The sequence below is a fragment of the Antechinus flavipes genome, chromosome 2, assembly GCF_016432865.1.
Source record: "Antechinus flavipes isolate AdamAnt ecotype Samford, QLD, Australia chromosome 2, AdamAnt_v2, whole genome shotgun sequence".
NCBI classification, from domain to species: domain Eukaryota; kingdom Metazoa; phylum Chordata; class Mammalia; order Dasyuromorphia; family Dasyuridae; genus Antechinus; species Antechinus flavipes.
Genome location: NC_067399.1, coordinates 440490438 through 440511747, shown reverse-complemented (window position 1 = coordinate 440511747; position 21310 = coordinate 440490438). Strand labels below are relative to the sequence as shown.

Sequence of the window (21310 nt, the reverse complement as noted above, 5' to 3'; positions counted from 1 at the left end):
TGATTACGAAATAGCAAAAGATATTAGAACAAAATCAAGATTGAAAAACATAGAAAAAGTGCAAGGTACATGCAAACAAAACCTAGAAAATGGGTCAAGAACAGAAACAATGGATTCCTTAAAACCGTGACTTAAGAAAAAAAAAAAAAGGTCGAATTCCTTATCTTCAGTAAATGATATATGAAAGCGGTAGCTAGTTGGTGCAGTTGATAGAGCACCAGCCCTGAAGCCAGGAAGACCTGACGTCAAATCTTGTCTCAGATACTTAACACTTCCTAGCTGTGTGACCCAGGGCAAGTCACTTAACCCCAATTGCCCTAGGCCCGCCAAAAAAAGAAAGAAAGAAAAGAAAAAACTCTCTGTCACCATTTGAGAAAAAAATCAAAATGAGAAATACTATGGAACTACAGTCCACAAGACTGGCAACTTTTACTTTACATAATAGAAAATCTTAAGACTATTTCAAAGTCAAAAAGTATGAGCTTGCAACCAAGTATAACTCATCTTGCAAAGTTAAAGGAATACAAGCATTGCTCATAAAAAGAAGACAGCTGAATAAAAACTCTGAAACATAAATGCAAAAGTACAAAGAAACCTAAAAAGTTAAATTTATTTCAACAATTGTAAACGGTTGTATAATAATTATGGACTAATATTCTAATAAAAGGAAAAGAAACAAACCCTCCATAACCTTAAGTCTTAAAGAGTATTGAGTATTGAGTTAATTAGAAATGATTCTATTCTGAGGGTTTGAGGAAGGGAAAGATAAAAAAGAGGAAAAGGAAGAAGAAAGGGGTGAAAGTTGCTATTTCTCATAAATGGGGTAAGTGAGAATAATATCTAAACAAAAAACTGCATGAGAAGAATGGTTACTAGATGATTCTCATTCTTACCTGAACTGAACAAAGGAGGGCTAAATGACTACACAAACATACACATAGAAAAAATACACACAGAGACAAACATAAACATACAGATTTCAACAGAATTATTTCAAATTCAACATAGAAACAGGCAGGGATAGAGAATATAAAAAGAAGATGCCAGTAGAAAGGGAATTGATCACAAAGCAAAGCCCCTCCTTGCTTCCTGTTCCTGGGGCTCACCATGTTAATGCTGATCTTAATTCAAATCCTGACTGGCTTTGGCCCTCTGCAATTGAGAACTCCAAAGCTCAAAAAAATCTACCTGCTCTAGCATCCCCAGTAGCAAGGATCACAAACATGCTCCACCACACTTAACATGAGAAAGCCATTTATGCTAATAACTCCCAATTTACACTGAAATAAATGACTCTCTACAGTAGAGTTGGGTTCAGCACTGTCTTCAATTCCCCAACACTCACTACAATTCTTGAATGAAGAGATATGAGAAGGCACCCTCACTCTGCTTTTCGATGGAGGAGGGAAATTCATTAGTGTCCCATGTGGCACATTTTCAGACTTTTTAAAAATGTATGGATCAGTTATACTGATTTCTTTTCCCTCTCTAAAATGCTACTTGTTATATGGAATGGAGGGGAAACGATTTTTTGAACAAGTGCAATGATAAAAAAAAAAAAAAACAGAAGATCTCCATCAGTAAAACCTTATTTAAAAAAAGAGAAAAAAATTGTATCACATACCTGAATCATAAAGTCATTTTCTTCTTGGACCTCACAAATACACCGAACAATTTCAAAGTCAAAGTTATCTTCTCCATCAGGATCATCATCTGGATTAGTGGTCACATCAATATCATGGCTACAGTCTTCATCACTCCAGAGAAAACTCTCTGAGGAAGATTCACTCACATTATCTTCTGTGGCATATGTATAAAAAAATGATAATTGCTTAGTAAATGTTCTTTGGATGAAGGAGTGAATATTTGCTATACTATAATTCTATTAATATAATAAAACTTTAAAATTCTGTATCACTTTGCAATTAAAAAAGCACTTTAATCATGTCCTGGCTGTGTGACTTTGGGCAAGTCACTTAATCCCAATTGCCTCAGCAAAAGAAAGAAAGAAAGAACTTTATGTACATTTTCTCACATAGTATCTACAAACCAGCTCTATAAAAGCATCTATTATGCACAAAGCACTTTATATGTACTTACTTTGATTCTCACAACAACTTTGTAAAGCAGGTGCTATTATGATGCCATTTTACAGTTAAAGAAAAGGAAAAAGCAATTCTAAAATATGTAGAGAACTAAGGCAAATTTATAAAAATACAAGCCAATTGATAAATGGGCAAAGGATATGAACAATTTTCAGACGAGGAATTTAAAGCCATCCTCATTTTAGATGAGGAAATTGAAGTCATATGAAAAATACTAAAAATCGTTGTTGATTAAAGAAATGAAAATTAAAACAACTCTGAGGTACCACCTTACATGTATCAGATTGGCCAAGATTACAAGAAAAGATGACAATAAATGTTGAAGGGATGTGGGAAAAATGGAATACTGATACATTGTTGATGAAGTTGTGAAATGATCCAATCACTCTGCAAAGCAATTTAGAACTGTGTCCAAAGGGTTCTCAAACTCTGCATACCCTTTGGTCCAGCAGTATCTCTACTGGGTCTATATCCCAAGGAAATCATAAAGAAAAGAAAAGAACCCACACATGCAAAAGTATTTGTAGCAGCCTCTTTTGTGGGAGCAAAGAATTGGAAATTGAGTGGATGCCCTTCAGTTGGGGAATGGCTAAATAAGTTATAGCATATGAAAGTAACAGAATATTGTCCCATTGTTATATAAATAATGACGAGGTGGCTGATTTCAGAAAAGCCTAGAAAGTCTTATAGGAACTGATGTCAAGTGAAATGAGTATAACCAAGAGAACACTATACACAGTAACAACAAAATTATGTGATGACCAACTATGCTAGATTTACCTCTTCTCAGCAAAACAGTGATCCAATGGAAGTGGATTTCTTTGACAAAGAGACCTGAGTTTCAATGGATAAATGATAGACAGAAGCAGCTACACCCAAAGAAAGAACACTGGGAAACGAATATGAACTATTTGCATTTTTGATTTTCTTCCCGGGTTATTTTTATCTTCTGAATCCAATTCTCCCTGTGCAACAAGAGAACTGTTCGGTTCTGCAAACATATATTATATCTAGGATATACTGCAACATATCTAACATATATAGGACTGCTTGCCATCTAGGGAAGGGGGTGGAGGGAGGGAAGGGAAAAATCGATACAGAAGCAAGTGCAAGGGATAATGTTGTAAAAAATTACCCTGGCATGGATTCTGTCAATATAAAGTTATTATTAAATAAAATTAAATTAAAAAAAAAGCCCAGTGATCCAAGACAAATTACAATAGACTTGGGATGGAAAATGCCATCCACATCCAGAGAAGCAACTATGGAGAATGAATGCAGAAGGAAGTCTATTTCAACTATTTGGGGGGGAGAGTACTTTTTTTTCTCCTGGTTTTATCTCGTTTGTTCTGATTTTTCTTTCACAACATGACAAATACGGAAATATGTTTAAAATAATTGTACATATATATAACCTATATCAGACTGACTGCTGTCTTGGGAAGAGGGAAGGGTGGAAGGGAGGGAGAAAAAATTTGGAACTCAAAATTTTACAAAAATGAATGTTGAAAACTATCTTTACATGTAATTGGAATAAATAAAAAATAGATTTAAAAAAAAAAGAAAGTTAGGTAGATAGAAGTTAAGCAACTTGCCCAGAGTTACAAAACTAGTCTAATTTCTGAGGACAAATTTGAACTCAGGTCTTAGGCCAGCATTCCACTACATCAACTAGTTAACTATAAAAGTATCTACTGTTGAGTTATCTCCCCATCTGTATCATAAACAATGAAGTAGTAACAATACTAAATGTGTACGTACTAAGTGATAGAGCAGCCAAATTCCTAGAGAAGATTTTAAGCCAGTTACAGGAAAAAGTAGACAGCAAAATTATACTATTGGAAAAAAATATCCCCATTTTATAGATGAAGAAAACTAAGATTCAAAAAGGTAAAACAAAACACTCATGATCACACAGCTAGTGAGCTGGTCTCTTTAACTACAAGCACGCATGTCCATAGTACCACAAAAGATAATCTTTTTCTCTTTACTCCAAATTTTTCTCCCTACCTCCCTCCCAAGCCTATTGGGTTCTGTTCACACTGAAGTTTTGAAAATCTGAATTATGAAAAAATTTTAAAATCATGGTTTTAAATACAGATATGAGATGAAACAGTCATTATATAACTGAACACTATAAAAGAGCTACAAATGAAGAAATGCCCACTGATTTTTAGTGACCATACTTCCTGCCAAGAACATAGACAATCAAAGAGTGACTGTATTTTTTTTTTTTGCTTTATCTTTAATCAGTTTTTATTCCACATTTGCCAGTAAATTTCCCTAAATATCACAGACTTTCCACTTTCACAGTACAAAAAGATTTTCCTTCTTTCTTTTTTCTTTTGTGAAGCAGTTGCAGTTAAATGACTTGCCCAGGATCACACAGCTAGAAGGTGTTAAATGTCTAAGACTGGATTTGAACTCAGGTCTTTCTGACTCTAAGGCTAGTGTTCTATTCACTGCGCCATCTAGCTGCCTCTTCCTTTCTTTTAGAAAAAAGTTTTGTTGATGTATATCATTTTTATACCAAAGTTATTTCTAGAATATACCATTTCCTCCAAACCTCCAGTCTTCCCAATATAACAAATAAAAAAATCTTAAACCCATATTAAACAAAACAAATTTCTGCCACCCCCGGGTATGCAATGTTCTAAACTCACAGTTCCCCATATCTCCCACCAAAGAACCCTTCCCTTAATACATTTCTTTTAAAAGGTGATACCTGCTTATGTACTGTACTTCCCAGTAAGGCAAGGGGAAGCTTAGATATTTTTATAAATATGCAGAAGGATAAGAAGGATATGTCAGCAGGTGTAGTCTCCTTTGCTTTTATTCCTAAAAGTCATTTTCTCTTTTGTTATCCCGAAAGGACTTGTATAAACAATCCTAAACAGAGTTGTATTTTCAGCTGATAAATGGTTTAGAAGCCCATATAATTATAAAGAATCTATATTCTTTGTTCAAGTCATAGAACCTAGAGGAATTTATCAATCTCAAGCTGTGGCTTCCTCAGGAAGTCTTCCTGGCATTTCCTAGATCTCATCTTGTGTAAGCTTGCTTGGATAGAAGAGAAAAATTTAACTACTTGTTGTTCTACTGCCCAAATTTTGTATGTAAAGAAACAATATCATAAACAATATCAAAGTTTTAATGCAAATAAAGTAAGGATAAATTCAGTTAACCAGGGTTGGAATAATTACCAGCAGCAGAATGGAGAGGGAAAGAAAATAATTTCATAGGATTGACCTATTTTAAAGGAATCCCTATCTAAAGTTTCCTTCCATTTTCTAAAATTAAGCCATAACATTAATTTGTTACTGGGGTATTATAAAAACCAAACCAATTAAATTCAGCACACAGTCACCAATTTTAGTCTTGTGGCATTACAAAATCACATGATCTCAGAATCAAAAGGATTCACCTTGCTAAAAAATGGATGAAACTTCTACAATTATCTACTACAGAGGGTTCAATCAACTCCCAATAAAGGTTCTTGCTTCTTTTAAAGAAATAAGCTCTCCAATTGGGAACTATGCTCAAAAAGTTATCAAACTTTGCATACCCTTTGATCCAGCAGTGTTTCTACTGGGCTTATACTCCAAAGAAATACTAAAGAAGGGAAAGAGACCTGTATGTGCCAAAATGTTTGTGGCAGTCCTGTTTGTAGTGGCTAGAAGCTGGAAAATGAATGGATGCCCATCAATTGGAGAATGGTTGAGTAAATTGTGGTATATGAACATTATGGAATATTATTGTTCTGTAAGAAATGAGCAGCAGGATGAATACAGAGAGGCCTGGCGAGACTTACATGAACTGATGCTAAGGGAAATGAGCAGAACCAGGAGATCATTATATACCTCAACAACGACACTGTATGTTATTCTGATGGAAGTGGATCTCTTCGATAAAGAGAGCTAAGTCAGTTTCAATTGATCAAGGATGGACAGAAGCAGCTACACCCAAAGAAAGAACACTGGGAAATGAATATAAACAGCTTGCATTTTTGTTTTTCTTCCCAGGTTATTTATACCTTCTGAATCCAATTCTCCCTGTGCAACAAGAAAACTGTTCAGTTCTGCACATATATATTCTATCTAGGATATACTGTAACCTATTTAATGTGTAAAGGACTGCTTACCATCTGCGGGAGGGGGTGGAGGGAGGGAGGGGAAAAATCGGAACAGAAGTGAGTACAAGGGATAATGCTGTAAAAAATTACACTGGCATGGGTTCTGTCAATAAAAAGTTATTAAAAAAAAAAAGAAAAAAGAAAGAAGCTCTCTCAGGCAAAGGCAAGATGATGGAGATAAGGCAGGGAATCAACAAAGTTGTCCCCCAAAGTCCTCCAAATACCTTTAAATAATGGATCTAAATAAATTTTACATATAAAAAGATGAAGTGGAACAATTTTCCAGCCAAAGAACTTAGAAGGTCAACATGAAAAGTCTGTTGCATCTGGGTGGGAACAGAATGCAGTTGCAGCATGGCCATGGCCAACACATCCCGGCCCCAGCAAACCAGGGTCAGGTATGGAGCCTGATTAGCAGCAATTGCAATGACAACAGTAACAGTGGCTTCCAGAGGTATCAGCCCACAGACGATCAAAAGTTGTGGTGCTAGCTCATAGTCATAAAGTGAGTATGAGCATTAGCATACTAGAACTTACAGCCATAATTCCAGGGCAAAAAAAAGTGTTTGTGGTCACTCACAGAACATAGGGCAGAAGAGTAGTAAATACATTTCTCCTTGGATCATAACACCTTGGAAGAAATGAAAATGTACAGATCCCTAGAAGATCTTTGAAAATAGTTGTACAAATTATTAATGCATTTGTGAACTGATCTAATCATTCTGGAGAACAATTTGGAACTCTCTTGGGGATAGCCCAAAAGACTATCAAATTGTGCATACCCTTTGATCCAGCAGTGTTTCTACTGGGCTTATATCCCAAAGAGATCACAAAGGAGGGAAAAAGATCTACTTGTGCAACAAAGTTTGTAGCAGCCCTTTGTGTATTGGCAAGAGACTGGTAACTGGGTGGATGCCCAACAGATGGGGAATGGTTATAGATTAATGTAATAGATGAATGTAATGATCTATAAGAAATGATGAGTAGGCTGATGTTTAAGACGCCTAGAAAGGCTTAGATGAATTGATGCTGAATAAAGTGAGTAGAACCAAAAAAACAAGAACATAGTAACAACAAGATTATGTGATGATCAACTGTGATGGACTTGGCTCTTCTCGACAATTCACTAATTCAAGGCAATTCCAATGAATTTGGGATAGAAAATGTCATTCGCATGCAGAAGGAGAACTACAGAGATTGAATGTAGATCAAAGCATAATATTTTCACCTTTTTTTCTTGTTTATTTGTTTCTTCATGGTTTTTCCCCTTTTGATCTGATTTTTCTTTCACAAAATGACAAATGTAGAAAAATGTTTAAAAGGATTGCACATATTTAATCTATATCAGATTACTTGCTATCTAAGGGAAGGGGACGGTAAGAGAGGGAGAGAAAAAAGTTTCAAACACAGAAGTCTTATAAAAATGAAGGGAAAAAAAGACAGAAATTCAAAATAAAGAAAAGAAAATTGCTGCTTGAAACCTGAAAGCTTGGGACAATGTACTCTCCACCCTGGAAATAGCCTACTTTAACAAAAAATTAAAAGCCAAGTAATAGGGAGGGAAAGTGAGCGAATCACAGGAAAAAAATTCTGACAATAGAAAGTTACTATGGTGACAGGAAGTTCAAAAAACAAACTCAGAGGAAGATAACAAAGTCAAAGCTTCTAGCTCCAAAGCCTCCAAGAAAAATAAAATTTTTTTCAGGCCATGGGAGAGCTCAAAAGGGACTCTGAAAATCAAGTAAGAAAGACAGAGGAAAAAATGGGAAGAGAAACGAGAGTGATACAAAAGGAAATACAAAAAGTTAAGGAGGAGATAAATACCTTAAAAATCAAAATTGGCCAAATGGGAAAGGATTTACAAAAAGCTCACTGAGGAAAATAATTCCTTAAAAATTAGAATTGAGCAAGTGAAAGCTAATAACTTTATGAGAAATCAAGAAAGAATGAAACAATAGAAAACAATGTGAAACATTTCACTGGAAAAACAACTTGGTCTGGAAAACAGATCCAGGAAACAACTTTAAAATTATTTAAATTTATTTATTTATACATATATATATAGACAATAAAATTTAAAATTATTAAAATAAATTTAAAATTATCTGAAAGCCATGATTAAAAAAAAAAAAAAAAAAAAAAAAGAGCCCACATATTACCTTTCAAGAAATTATCAAGGAGAACTATCCTGATATTCTAGAAACAGAGAGTAAAATGGAAATTGAAAGAATCTATTAATTACCTCCTGAAAGAGATCCCAAGATAAAACTTCCAGGAATATTATAGGCAAATTCCAGAATGCCCAAATCAAGGAGAAAACATTGCAAGCCGCCAGGAAGAAACAATTCAAGTAGAGTGGAGCCACAGTCAGGATAACACAAGATTTAGAAGCTTCTACATTAAAAGATGGGAGAGTTTGAAATATGATAGTTTAGATAGCAGTAGACTTAGGATTACAACCAAGAATCAGTAACCCAGCAGTTACCAGCAGTTACCCAGGGTAATCATTCAGGAGAAAAGGTGGCCATTCAGTGAAACAAAGGACTTTCAAATATTCATGATGAAAAGAGCAGAACTAAATAAAAAATGTGATTTTCAAAAACCGGACTCAGGAAAGGAAAAATCATAAGGAACTAAATAAGGTTAATAGGCCTACATTCCTATATGGAAGGATGATATTTGTAACTCATAAAAGCTTTCTCATTATTAGGGCAATTAGAAGGAATACATAATAGACAGAGGGCATAGGTGTGAACTGAAGATGGCATAAATTATCTGTCCTAAAAGGGACAAGAAAAAGCTTTTACAATAGAGAGGAAAGGGGGAGTGTAAAGGGAGTGAATGAATCCTATTCTTATCTTGCAGGAAAGTAGGAGGGGAAGGGAATAGGAGAAGGTGGAGAGAAGAGAGGACATCTTGAGGGAAGAGATAGTCAAAAGCAAAACACTTCTGAGGAGGGACAGGGTAAAAGGAGGGAGGGTGGGGGGAAGAGAAAAGGAGAGAGAATAGAATAGAATAAATGGTGGGGAGAAGGATACAATGAGCAATAGTAATTGTGAAAAGAATTTTGAAGCAAGCTTCTCTGAATGATGGCCTCATTTCTCAAATGTATAGGGAACTGAGTCAAATTGATTTAAAAGAAAAAGACCCATTCCCAATTGAAAAATGATCAAAAATATGAATTATGCCCAAATTATGCTACAAAATCATGCATCCCTTTTGACCTAACAACATCACTACTAGACATATATCTCAAAAGAAATTTTACTTAAAAGTATATATAAGTACAAAGATGTTTTTAGTAGTTCTTTTCTCAGGACAAAGAACTAGAAATTGAAGGGATGCCTAGCAATTGAAGCTTAGCTAAATAAACTGTGGTATGTAATTATGATGAAATACTATTGTTCTGTAAGAAATGATGAGCAAGTTTCTCTGAGAAAAACCTAGAAAGTCCTCTATGAGCTCATGCAAAGGAAACTGTATAATGTACAGAGTAATAGCAATGTTGTGGGATGATCAGCTGTGAATGACTTTTCTATTCTCAGCTACAAGACTACTCTGAAGAACTTATAGTGAAATAAGAAATAATTACATCTGAATACAAATTGAAGCATACTTTTTCCTTGATTTTTCTTGAAGATTTTTCGGGGGTGGAAATCTATAGGATTTTTCACAACATGACATATGAAAATGTTTGCATAACTTCACATGTGCCTTCTCAATGGGATGGGAGAAGAAGAAAAGAAGAGAGAGAATCGAACTCAAAGTTTTAAAAATAAATATTAAATATAAAAGAATGGTTTTACATCTAACTAGAAAAAACAGTATCAAAAAAAGTAAATAAAAATAAGCTCTAAGTTTGGCTCAGAGTGTTTGAGTTCTCTATTGGGGTAAGAATACCCCTTTTATTCATATTTCTAAGCCAAATGAATAGGACACATATACTTATTCTTACCAGGAATTGTTCCTCTTTCTCGGTGATTTCCAGAATCAGAGCTATGGACTGATGTACTCAGGGGAGTACCAGATTTACTTGAGGAACTACACCTGGTAACAGCAAATGGCTTGGGAGGTGAACACTCTTGGGAAACATCACTAGCATCTTCACTGCAAGAATATTCTGTAAGCAAGACAAGATCAGGAATGAATGATGCTACATGGACATATAGCATTCTACTGAATTTAAATAAGCAGCAGGTACACTGCACAATTTGTGAACTACAATATGGTACAAACCTCAGCTACCTAGAAAGATTTTTTTTTCAATATATTTCTATTAGCCTTTTTGCACATTATAAAAGATTGGTCCTCTTTAAGTAGCTGAACCTGCCTGAGAATGACTCCCCATAGCTTTAATAATGTGAGAAGAATCAATCCCTCAAAAGCCAGCCCTTTCTTTAAGTACAAACCTAATTAGCAAACAAAAGGTGCAATATGTAGACATTTTGGTTATCATTTTTATGTCAACATAAATCTAGATCAACTGATAATAATACACAATTATTATCCAAGTCTCAGAACTAATGGAGGCAAATCTCATTCACTCTGGACTCTATAACCAGAATTAAAGAAAGACTACTTCAACATTCAGCTGTGTTTGGACAGTGTTTAGGGAAGGGATGAAATTCACTTCTTCTAAACTCATTTTTTGTCATATCACAGCAATCCAAAATTGGGGCAAAACAGAATACTTCTTCACTCCCACACAAATTAGGCAGCAAATCCACTCCCCTATTCCACACCCATGTTTAATTACAAACAAGTTTTCCACAAAGGAAAAATATTACCAGGCTTAGATTTCTTTTTCTTTTTCTTTTTTTTCTTCGACTTTAATCTTACAAATTCTCTGAACTTCTTTTCTTTGTTCTTTTCCTTGTCTTTTACAGCTAGGAGAGAAAAAAGTTTTTAGCATTATTTTAAATCTGACAAGTTTTTCAGTTTTTTCCTTCTCTGATTTCTGATTCTTATCCCTTTTCCCTAATGCTGTTAAGAGCACCATCATCCTTTCTGATCACCTGAATTTGCAGCCTTCCTATCAACTCTCAAATTACTCATTTACTCCATATATACATGCCTCTGCCAAATCTTGACATTTCTTTTCCCACAACATTACTTTCCCCCTTTCTCCACTCACACAAGCAAGTTCAGACACTTATTACCTTTCAAACATACCACTGAAATAGCGGTCTTCAAACTAGCTCCTATTCCCATAAATTTCAGTGGCTCCCCATTACCTCAACAATTAAATATAAACTCTTTAATTTAACGGTTCTTTATAACTTGGCCTCTTTCTATTTTTCCAGGTCCTTTAGATATTTTTCTACTATACACACTCTTAAAGCCCTGATAGACTGGCCTACCTGCTCTTCCTCATACCTTTTATATCCATATCTTTATACTTACTGCCCCCAAGTCTAAAAACTTCTTTCTCTTCACTTCTGCCTCTCAGAATCTCAGAATCAATGGTTTCCTTTTAAAACTCAGCTCAAGCACCATCTCTGGCAGGAGACCTTTCTCAGACCTGCTTCCCCGCTCCCATTCCTGTTCCCTTCCAATCCCAATACCTACTCTTTCACCTCATAGTGACTTCCCTTATAAAACTATCTTCCACTTACTGTGGAATATACTGTGTATATATACTGATTTACGTACATCATGACTACTGGATTAAAATGTAAATTTCCTGAGGTCAGAAATCATTTTTTACCTTTTTTTAAAATTAACTTGGTGTTTATTTTTAGCATAATACTTGGCACATAGTAAATATTTAATAAATGTTATTTTGTTATAATAAAATGTTATATTTTTAATTAATATACAAACCTAAATAGCAGCAATGAAAATCAGGCCTTCCTGTTGTATTAATAAAAACCTTATATTTCTAATCAGTAGTCCTAGCTTTTAGTGCTTGTTCATGCACTAAGTCTCCTTCCTTCATGGGGCCTAGGGTTCTTCTTCTGCAAAATGAGAGAAGCACCCTAATTATTCTTGAGCTAAGTTTTTAATTTTTTTTAAATGATTTAGAAGAATGATATGCCACAGTCCTGCACTAGAACATCTCTTCTAGTCATAACAATAAATGTTTTCTATGCATTTCAAAGTGTTACAACAACTCCTGGCTTGTTAAGTTTCTTTTTAAAAAATATTTTCTTTATTTTTTATTTTGTTCATTTGAGTATTTTGCCCACCCAATTCCTCTGAATATTCAGATTTTGCTTGCATAGAATTCTGCATCATATTTCTGATAATTCTATTTTTTTCTACGATAACTATATACCTTATTCATTTTTAATTTTGGTAATGTGATTTTTTATAAAAGTTTAGCTGATTTTGTTAGGTTTTGGGAGGGGGTGTTAGTTTTTTTTCCTTTAAAAAAAACTCCTTTTTCTTTGATTTTATAAATCTTTTTTCATATCTATTATTTCTCCTCTAAAAAAAGAATAAAAATTTTAATGAGCTTTCCTTACAATAATCTCATGAGGCAAATAGTACAAATACCATCCTCTCTGTTCTCTAAAGAATATACTGACAACCAATGATAGAAGGCAAGTGATTGTTTGAGGTTGCAAAGTTATTAAATAATTGTTCCATCTGCACCATAGATTCAGGTCACATATCCAAAGATTTCAGATTAGAAGGTACCTCAGGAGACCATTTAGTCCAGCCCCCATTAATTCTGAGTTCTAAAATCTTAATCTTCATGTCTTCTAAGAGCTGCCCCTTTCCTCCCTTTCATATGCCCCCATGCCCAGTTGCTGCCATCTTCAGGTCTAGCAGACTGAAGATCTCAAGACTCATTCATTTAATGTTAAAAGGTGAGTGTGTGCTTACATCCATGAACCAAACTGAGATCTTTGTTCTACATCCCAAACACTGTATCCTAAAAATCAAGAAAACACAACATCATCATCAACTGAACAACCTTACTAATGTTCAATGCCACTCATGACCAAACCCTTTCCAGCTATCTTCCCCACTACTCTTCAACCTTTCATCTTTTCCATCTAGTGATTCTCATTTGCTGGCTATTCCTTAAATAAGACAAGAGATCCCAAGACTAGAGAACTCTTCTCTCTCAACTCCAGGCATTTTCTCTGTCATATCTGGAATGCTCTCTCTTCTCATTGCCACCTTCTGGCTTCCTTCAAAATCTCACAGCTACCTTCTTTTATGGGTTAGTTCCTAAACTCTGAAATTTAGTGCTTTCCTTCTATTGATTATTTCCCATTTATCCTGCATATATCTGTTTTGTACATAATTGTTTGCATATTGTCTCTTCTAATTGGCTTATGAGCTCCTCAAGGATGGAAACTGTTTTTGCACTTTTTTTGTATCCTCAACACTTAGCACAACATCTGGCATTCGGTAGATGCTTAGTACATTTTACTAATTGAGGGGACTTAAAATTGCCAGACAATTGCCAATTTTCTTGTATCATAAATATATTTCAATTAATTTAAGCACAAAGTCATTTACACAAAGTCATTTACAGTATTCTATCAAAGATCTATGCCTAAGTCATTCTCTACAACAGGAAGCTAGTTTAGGAAAAAATCTAGTTTGCCTTTCACAACTCTTAATACTCAAAGAAAACAATAACAGGACCAGCCCAAATCTTCCCTCCAGAAGTACTGCCTAACCTAGACCTAACATCAAATCCTAAATCAGGGGATAGACCAGAAGAATGAGATAACAACAACCACCCAAAAAAACCAAAGTTTAATGTAAGAAATCTGGCAAGGGGAGCTAAGTGGTAAAGTACATAAATCCTTGGACCTGAAGTCAGAAGACTAATTTTCCTGAGTTCAAATTGAGTCTTTATTTATTGAACTTCCACACCTGTAAAATGCCCTAGAAAAGGAATTAGCAAACCACTCTAATATCTTTGCCAATAAAACTGCAAATGGGGTCACAAAGAATTGGGTACAAATGAAATGAACGAACAAGAGAAGTTTAGTATCACAACTGGTACTATCTTGTAGAAATATTTACATTGTTCTTTTAGCATTTAAACTGGCCTAGACTATTTTCATTTTGTGAAAACAAAATATCCAACATCTTAAGATAAAATGCCTATACTTAAAATCCACAAGTAGCTGCCTTGGTACTTCTCTAACTGATCTAACTTTTTTGCCCTGATAAGTGTGAAATTCCATTTGGTTTACTCGGGAAGAAGCACAGATCCACTTGAGGAATTTCTAGTTCTTTGGGAATAAAGACCCAAAGAAAATTGTCCAGACCTCTATAGAAGAATCACCAATGGTACAGGAGGATCCACAGAGACTTTTGATAAGATATCTTGTGTAGGAAAGAGAAACATTTTGTACAAAACCCTGATGAATACCCTTATGCCCTGAGAGAGTTATGGAAGAATTTCCACCCAGGGAAATTTTCTCATCGAAGAAAAGGAGAAATCTCTAGTCAAGTGTAACTCCAAATCTCCAGAGAAAGCTCCATATAATTTGTGGACCAGGTTTTCCTGTGAAATGAGAAAATAATTTCTTTGCCTGTTTTTTTTTTTTTTTTTTCCTTTTCTCCTCTTTGGGTTAAAGAAAGGCCCAGCAAGGCAAACACTAAACAAGCAGAAATATTTCATAAACTCTGGAAAATGCTGCTTTTGTGAATATGTAAAACTTGTTATTTGGGAATAAACAAAACTTTAGTTTGTACATGTGGAATTGTATATACAATCATAAAATATTGGCTGTCTGAGACTTGAGTATCTCACACTACAGAAGCAAGTGAATGGAAATTATTTCTGTCTCTCCAGAGACCACTAGAGAACTGTTCTGAATTTGGGACAAGGACTTGTGTTAATCAAAAGGAACTCATTCTTATTTTCTGGGGACATCAACTTTGAAACAAAGCTAAATATATAATGGGATCTTACAAGCATGCTAAAAAAAGACCTAACATGGAGATGCCCTACTTCCCTGAATCCCTTATGTCCTTTAACCAAGTAGATGATTCCAGGGTTGGAGCAATGATTACCTTTGCAGCCAGAATTCTAGGTGTGAAATTGTAGAATGACAAGAAAGCCCTGATAAGCTAGGATGCCTGGGATCAGAATCGAAATAGGTTTTTAAACTTGGAACTGGGATTGTGCTTTATAATAAAAAAGACCAAGGCAAGCTATTTATATATTTGATTTAGTTTCTTTGAAGTAAATATGTATTTGTCAAAGATTAAAAAAAATAAATCCATTATCATGACCTAAAAAAAGACCCTAGGTATCACAGTCCAAGAAATCTTAAAACTGCCCAGATCTTTTAGGACCAAAAGGAGAAAGTTATTATGTCAGCCACACTAATATTGTTTTGGATGTGTGTTTACACATGAATAAATGTGGTGTGTGTATATATATATATGTGTGTGTCTGAGTATAAGTAGATATGTATTCATGTTGCTTCAGGGATGAATACAAATAGATGTATGTATATGTGTGTGGGTCAGTAGGTGGATGTAAATATATGTGTGTATGTGTATCCATATTTGTATATATAGATATATCTGTGCTTAACTATAACCTGCTATGGAAAGGGGGGAGGAAGGAATGAAAGGAGAGAAAAAAGATTAAAATATATTTTAAAAAAGAGTACAGCAGAGAACAAAAGAACAATCTACAAGGAAGCAAAGAAAAGATGGACACTTATGAACATAATTTCTTTTACCATTACATATCTTTTCTTGACCTGGAAATTTATTGTTATATATTTTAACTCCTCCCTGATGTTTTGCTGGGCACATGACAATGTTAAGTTTTCTCTTCCTTTTCTATCTTTCTTTTTTCTATTGGTTTTTTTTTTAACAAATATAATTTTTTAAATGAAGAAATACATCTCACTAAGTAGGAAAATAGGAGAGAAAGAGGTGAAGAGAGAAGAGAGATTTATAGAAAGACAGATTAAAGGAATTATAAGTTTTAAGCAGATATACAAAAATATTTATAGCTCTTTCTAGGTTGGAAAAGGCTGAGAATCTAAGGGGCTGCCAATAAATTAGGGAATGGATAAACAAAATCTAGTATATAAATGTGATGGAATAATAATGTACTATTCTTATCAGCATAATGATCAATCAGGATTCCAGAAGATTAATGATAAAATATGCTATCTATTTACTTACTGATAAGAGATAAGAAGGTTTTAGAATGCAGAATAAAACAAATATTTTGGAAATGGTTAATGTGGAAATTTGTTTTGATTATATATTTTTTAAAAGTTGGATTCTGACATACAAATCAAATACTTGAACATTAAATGAATCAGATTTTGAGCTGGCAGGGAATCTAGAGTTCATTTTATAGATAAAGAAATAAGACTCAGAGAAGTTAATTATGTATTCAAAATCCCACATGTATCTTGAAGGAGAATCTGGATTCAAACCTGAGCTCTGACTCCAGAGCTCTTTCCACTACACCATCCTGAGGCACCTGCTTTCAATGGTCATTCATTCTTCATGACAATGGGTGCTCACTTATAATTTCTACTCAGTAACTTGCAAATATATCCCACTATGTATAAGGGGATTTATTGAAAAACCCATTTCTATAAAGGCCTTCCTACCTCCAGCTACAAAGCCAGAAAGTATGAATATTGACAAGTCACTTTCCCTTAGTGAAAGCCTAAATGTCCAAAAAAGACTAATTCTTTTTCGTGATTACATTTGTCACTTAAAAAAAAAAAAACTATTTCAGTTTCCTACTTTAGTCTATAAATTTTATCTTGCTCTACACCAAGAAATAGAGATCAGGGCTGCTAGATCATGAAGCAAAATCTCCTAAGTTAAAATAGAGTCTGAAGAGAGATACCAGAAAGACAAATATTGTCCTGAAAAGAACTGCTGTTACTCCCAATACAATCATTCCATGATAGTTTATAATCTTTGTAAATCTAAACACCACTTGGAAAGATCTGCAGTCTTTACCAAATGGTGAGCAATGCCAAATGTGAGTTACAGAGTTCACTTAGCAACCTGGAAAAAATATAAGCTGCATTTCCAGTATAACCTCCTTAAAACCAGGAAACACAATACAATCTATGTCATTTATATGCTAGAAACAAAGTCTCAAACAAGAAGAGAAATAAGATATGTAAGAGGGAGCCCAACCTATATATTGTTTTCATTCCAAAATTTATTTTTAGAAGTTAATTTATTTCTCCATTATAACCTGATGATCCAAATTAATGACAGTCAAAGGTTCCAGTACCTCTGAACAAAATTTTAGAACTGAACAAAATGATGAATTAAGGAATCAGGTACTAAAACTCAATGAACTTAACAAGTATCAAACAATATGCTCTTTCACATTATAAAGTTCCCTGAGAAATAAAAATATCTAAATTCTAACAGGAAATGATGAGGTTCCCATGTATAACATGCTCTATTGAGTCCAGCTGAAAAATAATATGTTACAACACTACCACTTTTATGGCCTGAAAGAGAGAACTTTACCTTCCAAAGTGGCTCAATTAGAGTAAGAGTCCATTCTTGGTAATAGGACATCTGCCAGAATAAATAACTCCTCGTGTATAAGAGTTCATATAAAGGACTTTACAGCAGACATGAATTATTAATATTTATTTTATAAATAGAGAAGCTGGAATGTATTGCTTTTACTTTGCTATTTAACATCCCGGGAACAGTGGAATCATCTGTGAAGTCACAAATACTCGATCCCAATTCCTACCACTGAAAGAAAATGAAATCCTACCCAACCTTCACAGCCAAGCTCAAATGATAACATCGCCATGAATCCTTCCCTGACTTCAGCCCATTAATAAATGATCTTTGCTCACATCATGCAAACAGCATGTGGTAAAATAGCATATGGTTTATACTTTTCTAATACTATTAAATTCTATTTTCCACTACAATCATGTGTTGTACAACCCTACTAGATTACAAAATATGGCTATAGGAAATGTGTCAGTTATCTTTCTATCTTTACCAGCACTAAATAGCAGACCCAGAATATAGTATAGAATTAATAAGTATATGGTAAACTGCTAAAGTGAACCTTTAAAGCCTTGATTTAATCATTCTTATAGAAATAAGCATAAGTTAACATAAGTAACCTGTGATGACCACGTTAGCAGCCTGGATACTGCAGACAGGATAAGCAAAAGTCCTTGGTCTTTATCCTTGGTCTTTAGAGGTAGGAGTGAATTGGGTGGACACAGAATCTCTGCGACCTTCCTCCTTCTTCTCCCGCCCAGAAGTGAGTCTGGCTAGTCTCACTCTACCCCCTAGTCCCTCCTACAATTCTCTGTATACACCAATTATCGAGCCAGTACAGAATAGTGGGAAGGGCCATTTTCCAAGCATATGCTCATAGAGTATTGTCCAACGGGTAGTTAGCCTTAAGTGCTCGGTTGTCCGACCTCAGTGCATGAACTCAAGAGTTTAAGCCCTTTATGCTAACCAAAAACAATACTAAAGAAAAAAACAAAATCTTTACTATGCTAAAGGACTTGTGTTGAAGAATGCTATCTATTTCCAGAGAAAAGACTGATAAACTCTAAGGGAATATGAGTTAGTACCTGATTCCTTAGTTCATCATTTTTTTCAGTTCTAAAATTTTGTTCAGAGGTACTGGAACCTTTGACTGTCATTAACTTGGATCATCAGATTATAATGGAGAAATAGATTAACTTTTAAAAATAAATTTTGGAATGAAAACAATATATAGGTTGGGCTCCCTGTTAGATGTCTTATAGCTTATATGGAAATAGATTTTGCATGACTTCACATGTATAATAGGTATCATATTATTTGACATCTCAATGAATTGCAGAGGGCTGGAGGGAGAAAGAGAATTTGAAACTCAAACTTTTTAAAATGAATGACTATTGGGGGAAGAGCAGTGAGAACACTGTAAACCAAGTGGGTATAACCCTCATGTAACAGGATTACACAACATTAAAAAAGGAAAGGGCCACAGAATATAATGTCAAAGCTAGCAAAGAATTTTAGAATTTATCTCATTTAAACATGTCATTTTATAGATTATAAAAATGAGAATTATGAGACAGCAAAACAAATGTCACAGAACTTATTAAAAGCACCCTAGAACCAAGGACATTTGAGTTCCCCATTAAAGATGCTTCTACTATACCATTACCTAGGCATGAAAATTAAGAAAATCTAATTATTCCAGCTTTCAGCTAGTTTATGCATTCTGGACTACATTCTCTATTTGTTATAACATATTGTTTTGTAGAGAAAAAGTCATTTTACCATAGATCCAATTCTCAGCCTGCAAATAAGAAACCAACTTTCCATGAACCAGGAGCTATGATAAAAGACCCTACTATGGTTAGAATAGCCTAAGCCTGATCTTATTTGTAAGGTTTAATAAGAATTTGCATACATTTATTTAAAAAAAAAAAAAGAGAGAGCGAGAGAGAGAGAGAAACAGACCAGCTGAGCTCAGGTCCCTGCACCCTGCTCCAGTGGTGAAAATTCTATCATTAGAATGCATTCCTTGAAGTAACCAAAACAAAATATACTTTAAGCTATTTTGAGTCGTTGATATCATAGAGTTAATTTGATTTATCAGATTAGTCATTCCCTTGAGCAAAGGAAACAGAAATTTTGAACTGGGAAGAAAGATAATTTAAGGCATTAACTGACAACATAGGGGGATGCCTAGGAGACAAGAGGAGGGATTGAGAAGGAAGGCAAAGAATGAGGGGGGGAGGAGAAGAGAGAGACAGGAAAAGCATAACAAAGTGTGTCAGTTAAAAGTACACAACATCCAGGTTTCTTCAGGGCTAAGCCATCTGCTTGGCTGATCAATGTGGAACTTTAATTCCTACATCCGGAAGAGCACTAAAACTTCAGTAGGGGAAAAAAAAAAAAAAAAAACTTGGAGATGCCACTATGTTGCAGCAAAAAGAACACCAGGTTGGCAGCCAGGTAATCTGAAACCTAGTCTGATCTCTGACATGAGCTTTCCAGGTGACCTTCATTGGCTAAGTGATTTCCCCTTACTGGACCTCATCTGCAAAATGAGTATATTAAACTATGTGACTTCTGAGGTCCCTTCCCTCCCCTTCCAACTCTGAGATTCTATGATTCTTCCAATTTGTGATTATCCTTCCAATGAGATGTGAACTTACATGAATGAAGGTGTTGCTTCCACTTGGCTGCTGATCTCTCCTTTCCTTCCAGGCTGCAAAGATCCCTGTTCTCCACCTGAGTGGGAATGGGAGAGATCAGGCTGTACCCTAACCAGGGGGAAGGAAGTCCAGAGGCCTAGTGTGGCCTACTTAGCACTGACCCCTTTGTCCAGGGAAACAAAATAAAATACATCTTGGTTTTAAAACATTTTTTTTTCTGAAAGTGTTTGATAATACAATATAGCTCAATGTAGTGAACAGAGGACACATTCTGTGTTCCATCAGAAAAGAGATCACCACAATAAAATTCTTCATATAAAACAAAGGCATCTCACTCAGATCCTGGTCTACTTATTTCAAGTATCATTTAATATTTTATATTCCTTCATAATGAAAGAAACTTTATGATCTTTATATTTCCTTGGAATGAGATGTAAACTTTATACAATGTTTTAATAATGAAAATCAAATAATTCTCCTTTGTTTGAACAAAATAACACAAGATAGTATAGAAGACAAGGCTTAACTAATTCCTGGGATAGCTGTCAGCTATTAGATAGATATAAAACAAACTGAGTAATCATTTCACAAATATACATACACCTCATTGGTCTGAATATATGCCATATCTCTAAAATGAAATCTCTTTGAAAAGGAAAAGAAATATATTTATTTATGTGTAAATAAATGACACAGATTATAGACCAGACTGGATTTTTCATATTGAATTAAGAGAAAAAAAGTACAATTCCATTCTGAAGTCAAGAAGGATATATGCTATTTTCTCCAAGATGAGAATTCTCTAACTGCATAGTGGATAATAAGACCTGTTTTTCTAATTTGGGTTACAAGACCGACGTTAGTTGTTAACTAACTAGATTAGTTAACAAATATGTACTTTTACTGCTGTAGAATCATAGAATCTTACAGTTTATTAATGAATGAATCAA

The 21310-nt window shown here is 34.6% G+C and overlaps 1 protein-coding gene across 5 annotated transcripts in view; it reads right to left on the bottom strand.

Annotated features, from left to right (window-relative positions):
- Nucleotides 1–21310, bottom strand: part of PHF20 (PHD finger protein 20) — a 126233-nt gene that overhangs the window by 29955 nt on the left and 74968 nt on the right. For 4 of the 5 annotated variants that reach the window (XM_051979218.1, XM_051979219.1, XM_051979214.1 and 1 more), the window contains 3 exons: nucleotides 11025–11123; nucleotides 10193–10357; nucleotides 1625–1800 (listed from right to left, as the gene is read on the bottom strand). In XM_051979218.1, coding sequence (XP_051835178.1) covers nucleotides 1625–1800; nucleotides 10193–10357; nucleotides 11025–11123 — 440 coding nt within the window. The remainder of the gene's footprint in view (nucleotides 1–1624; nucleotides 1801–10192; nucleotides 10358–11024; nucleotides 11124–21310) is intronic. The other variant, XM_051979216.1, reaches the window with a different exon arrangement.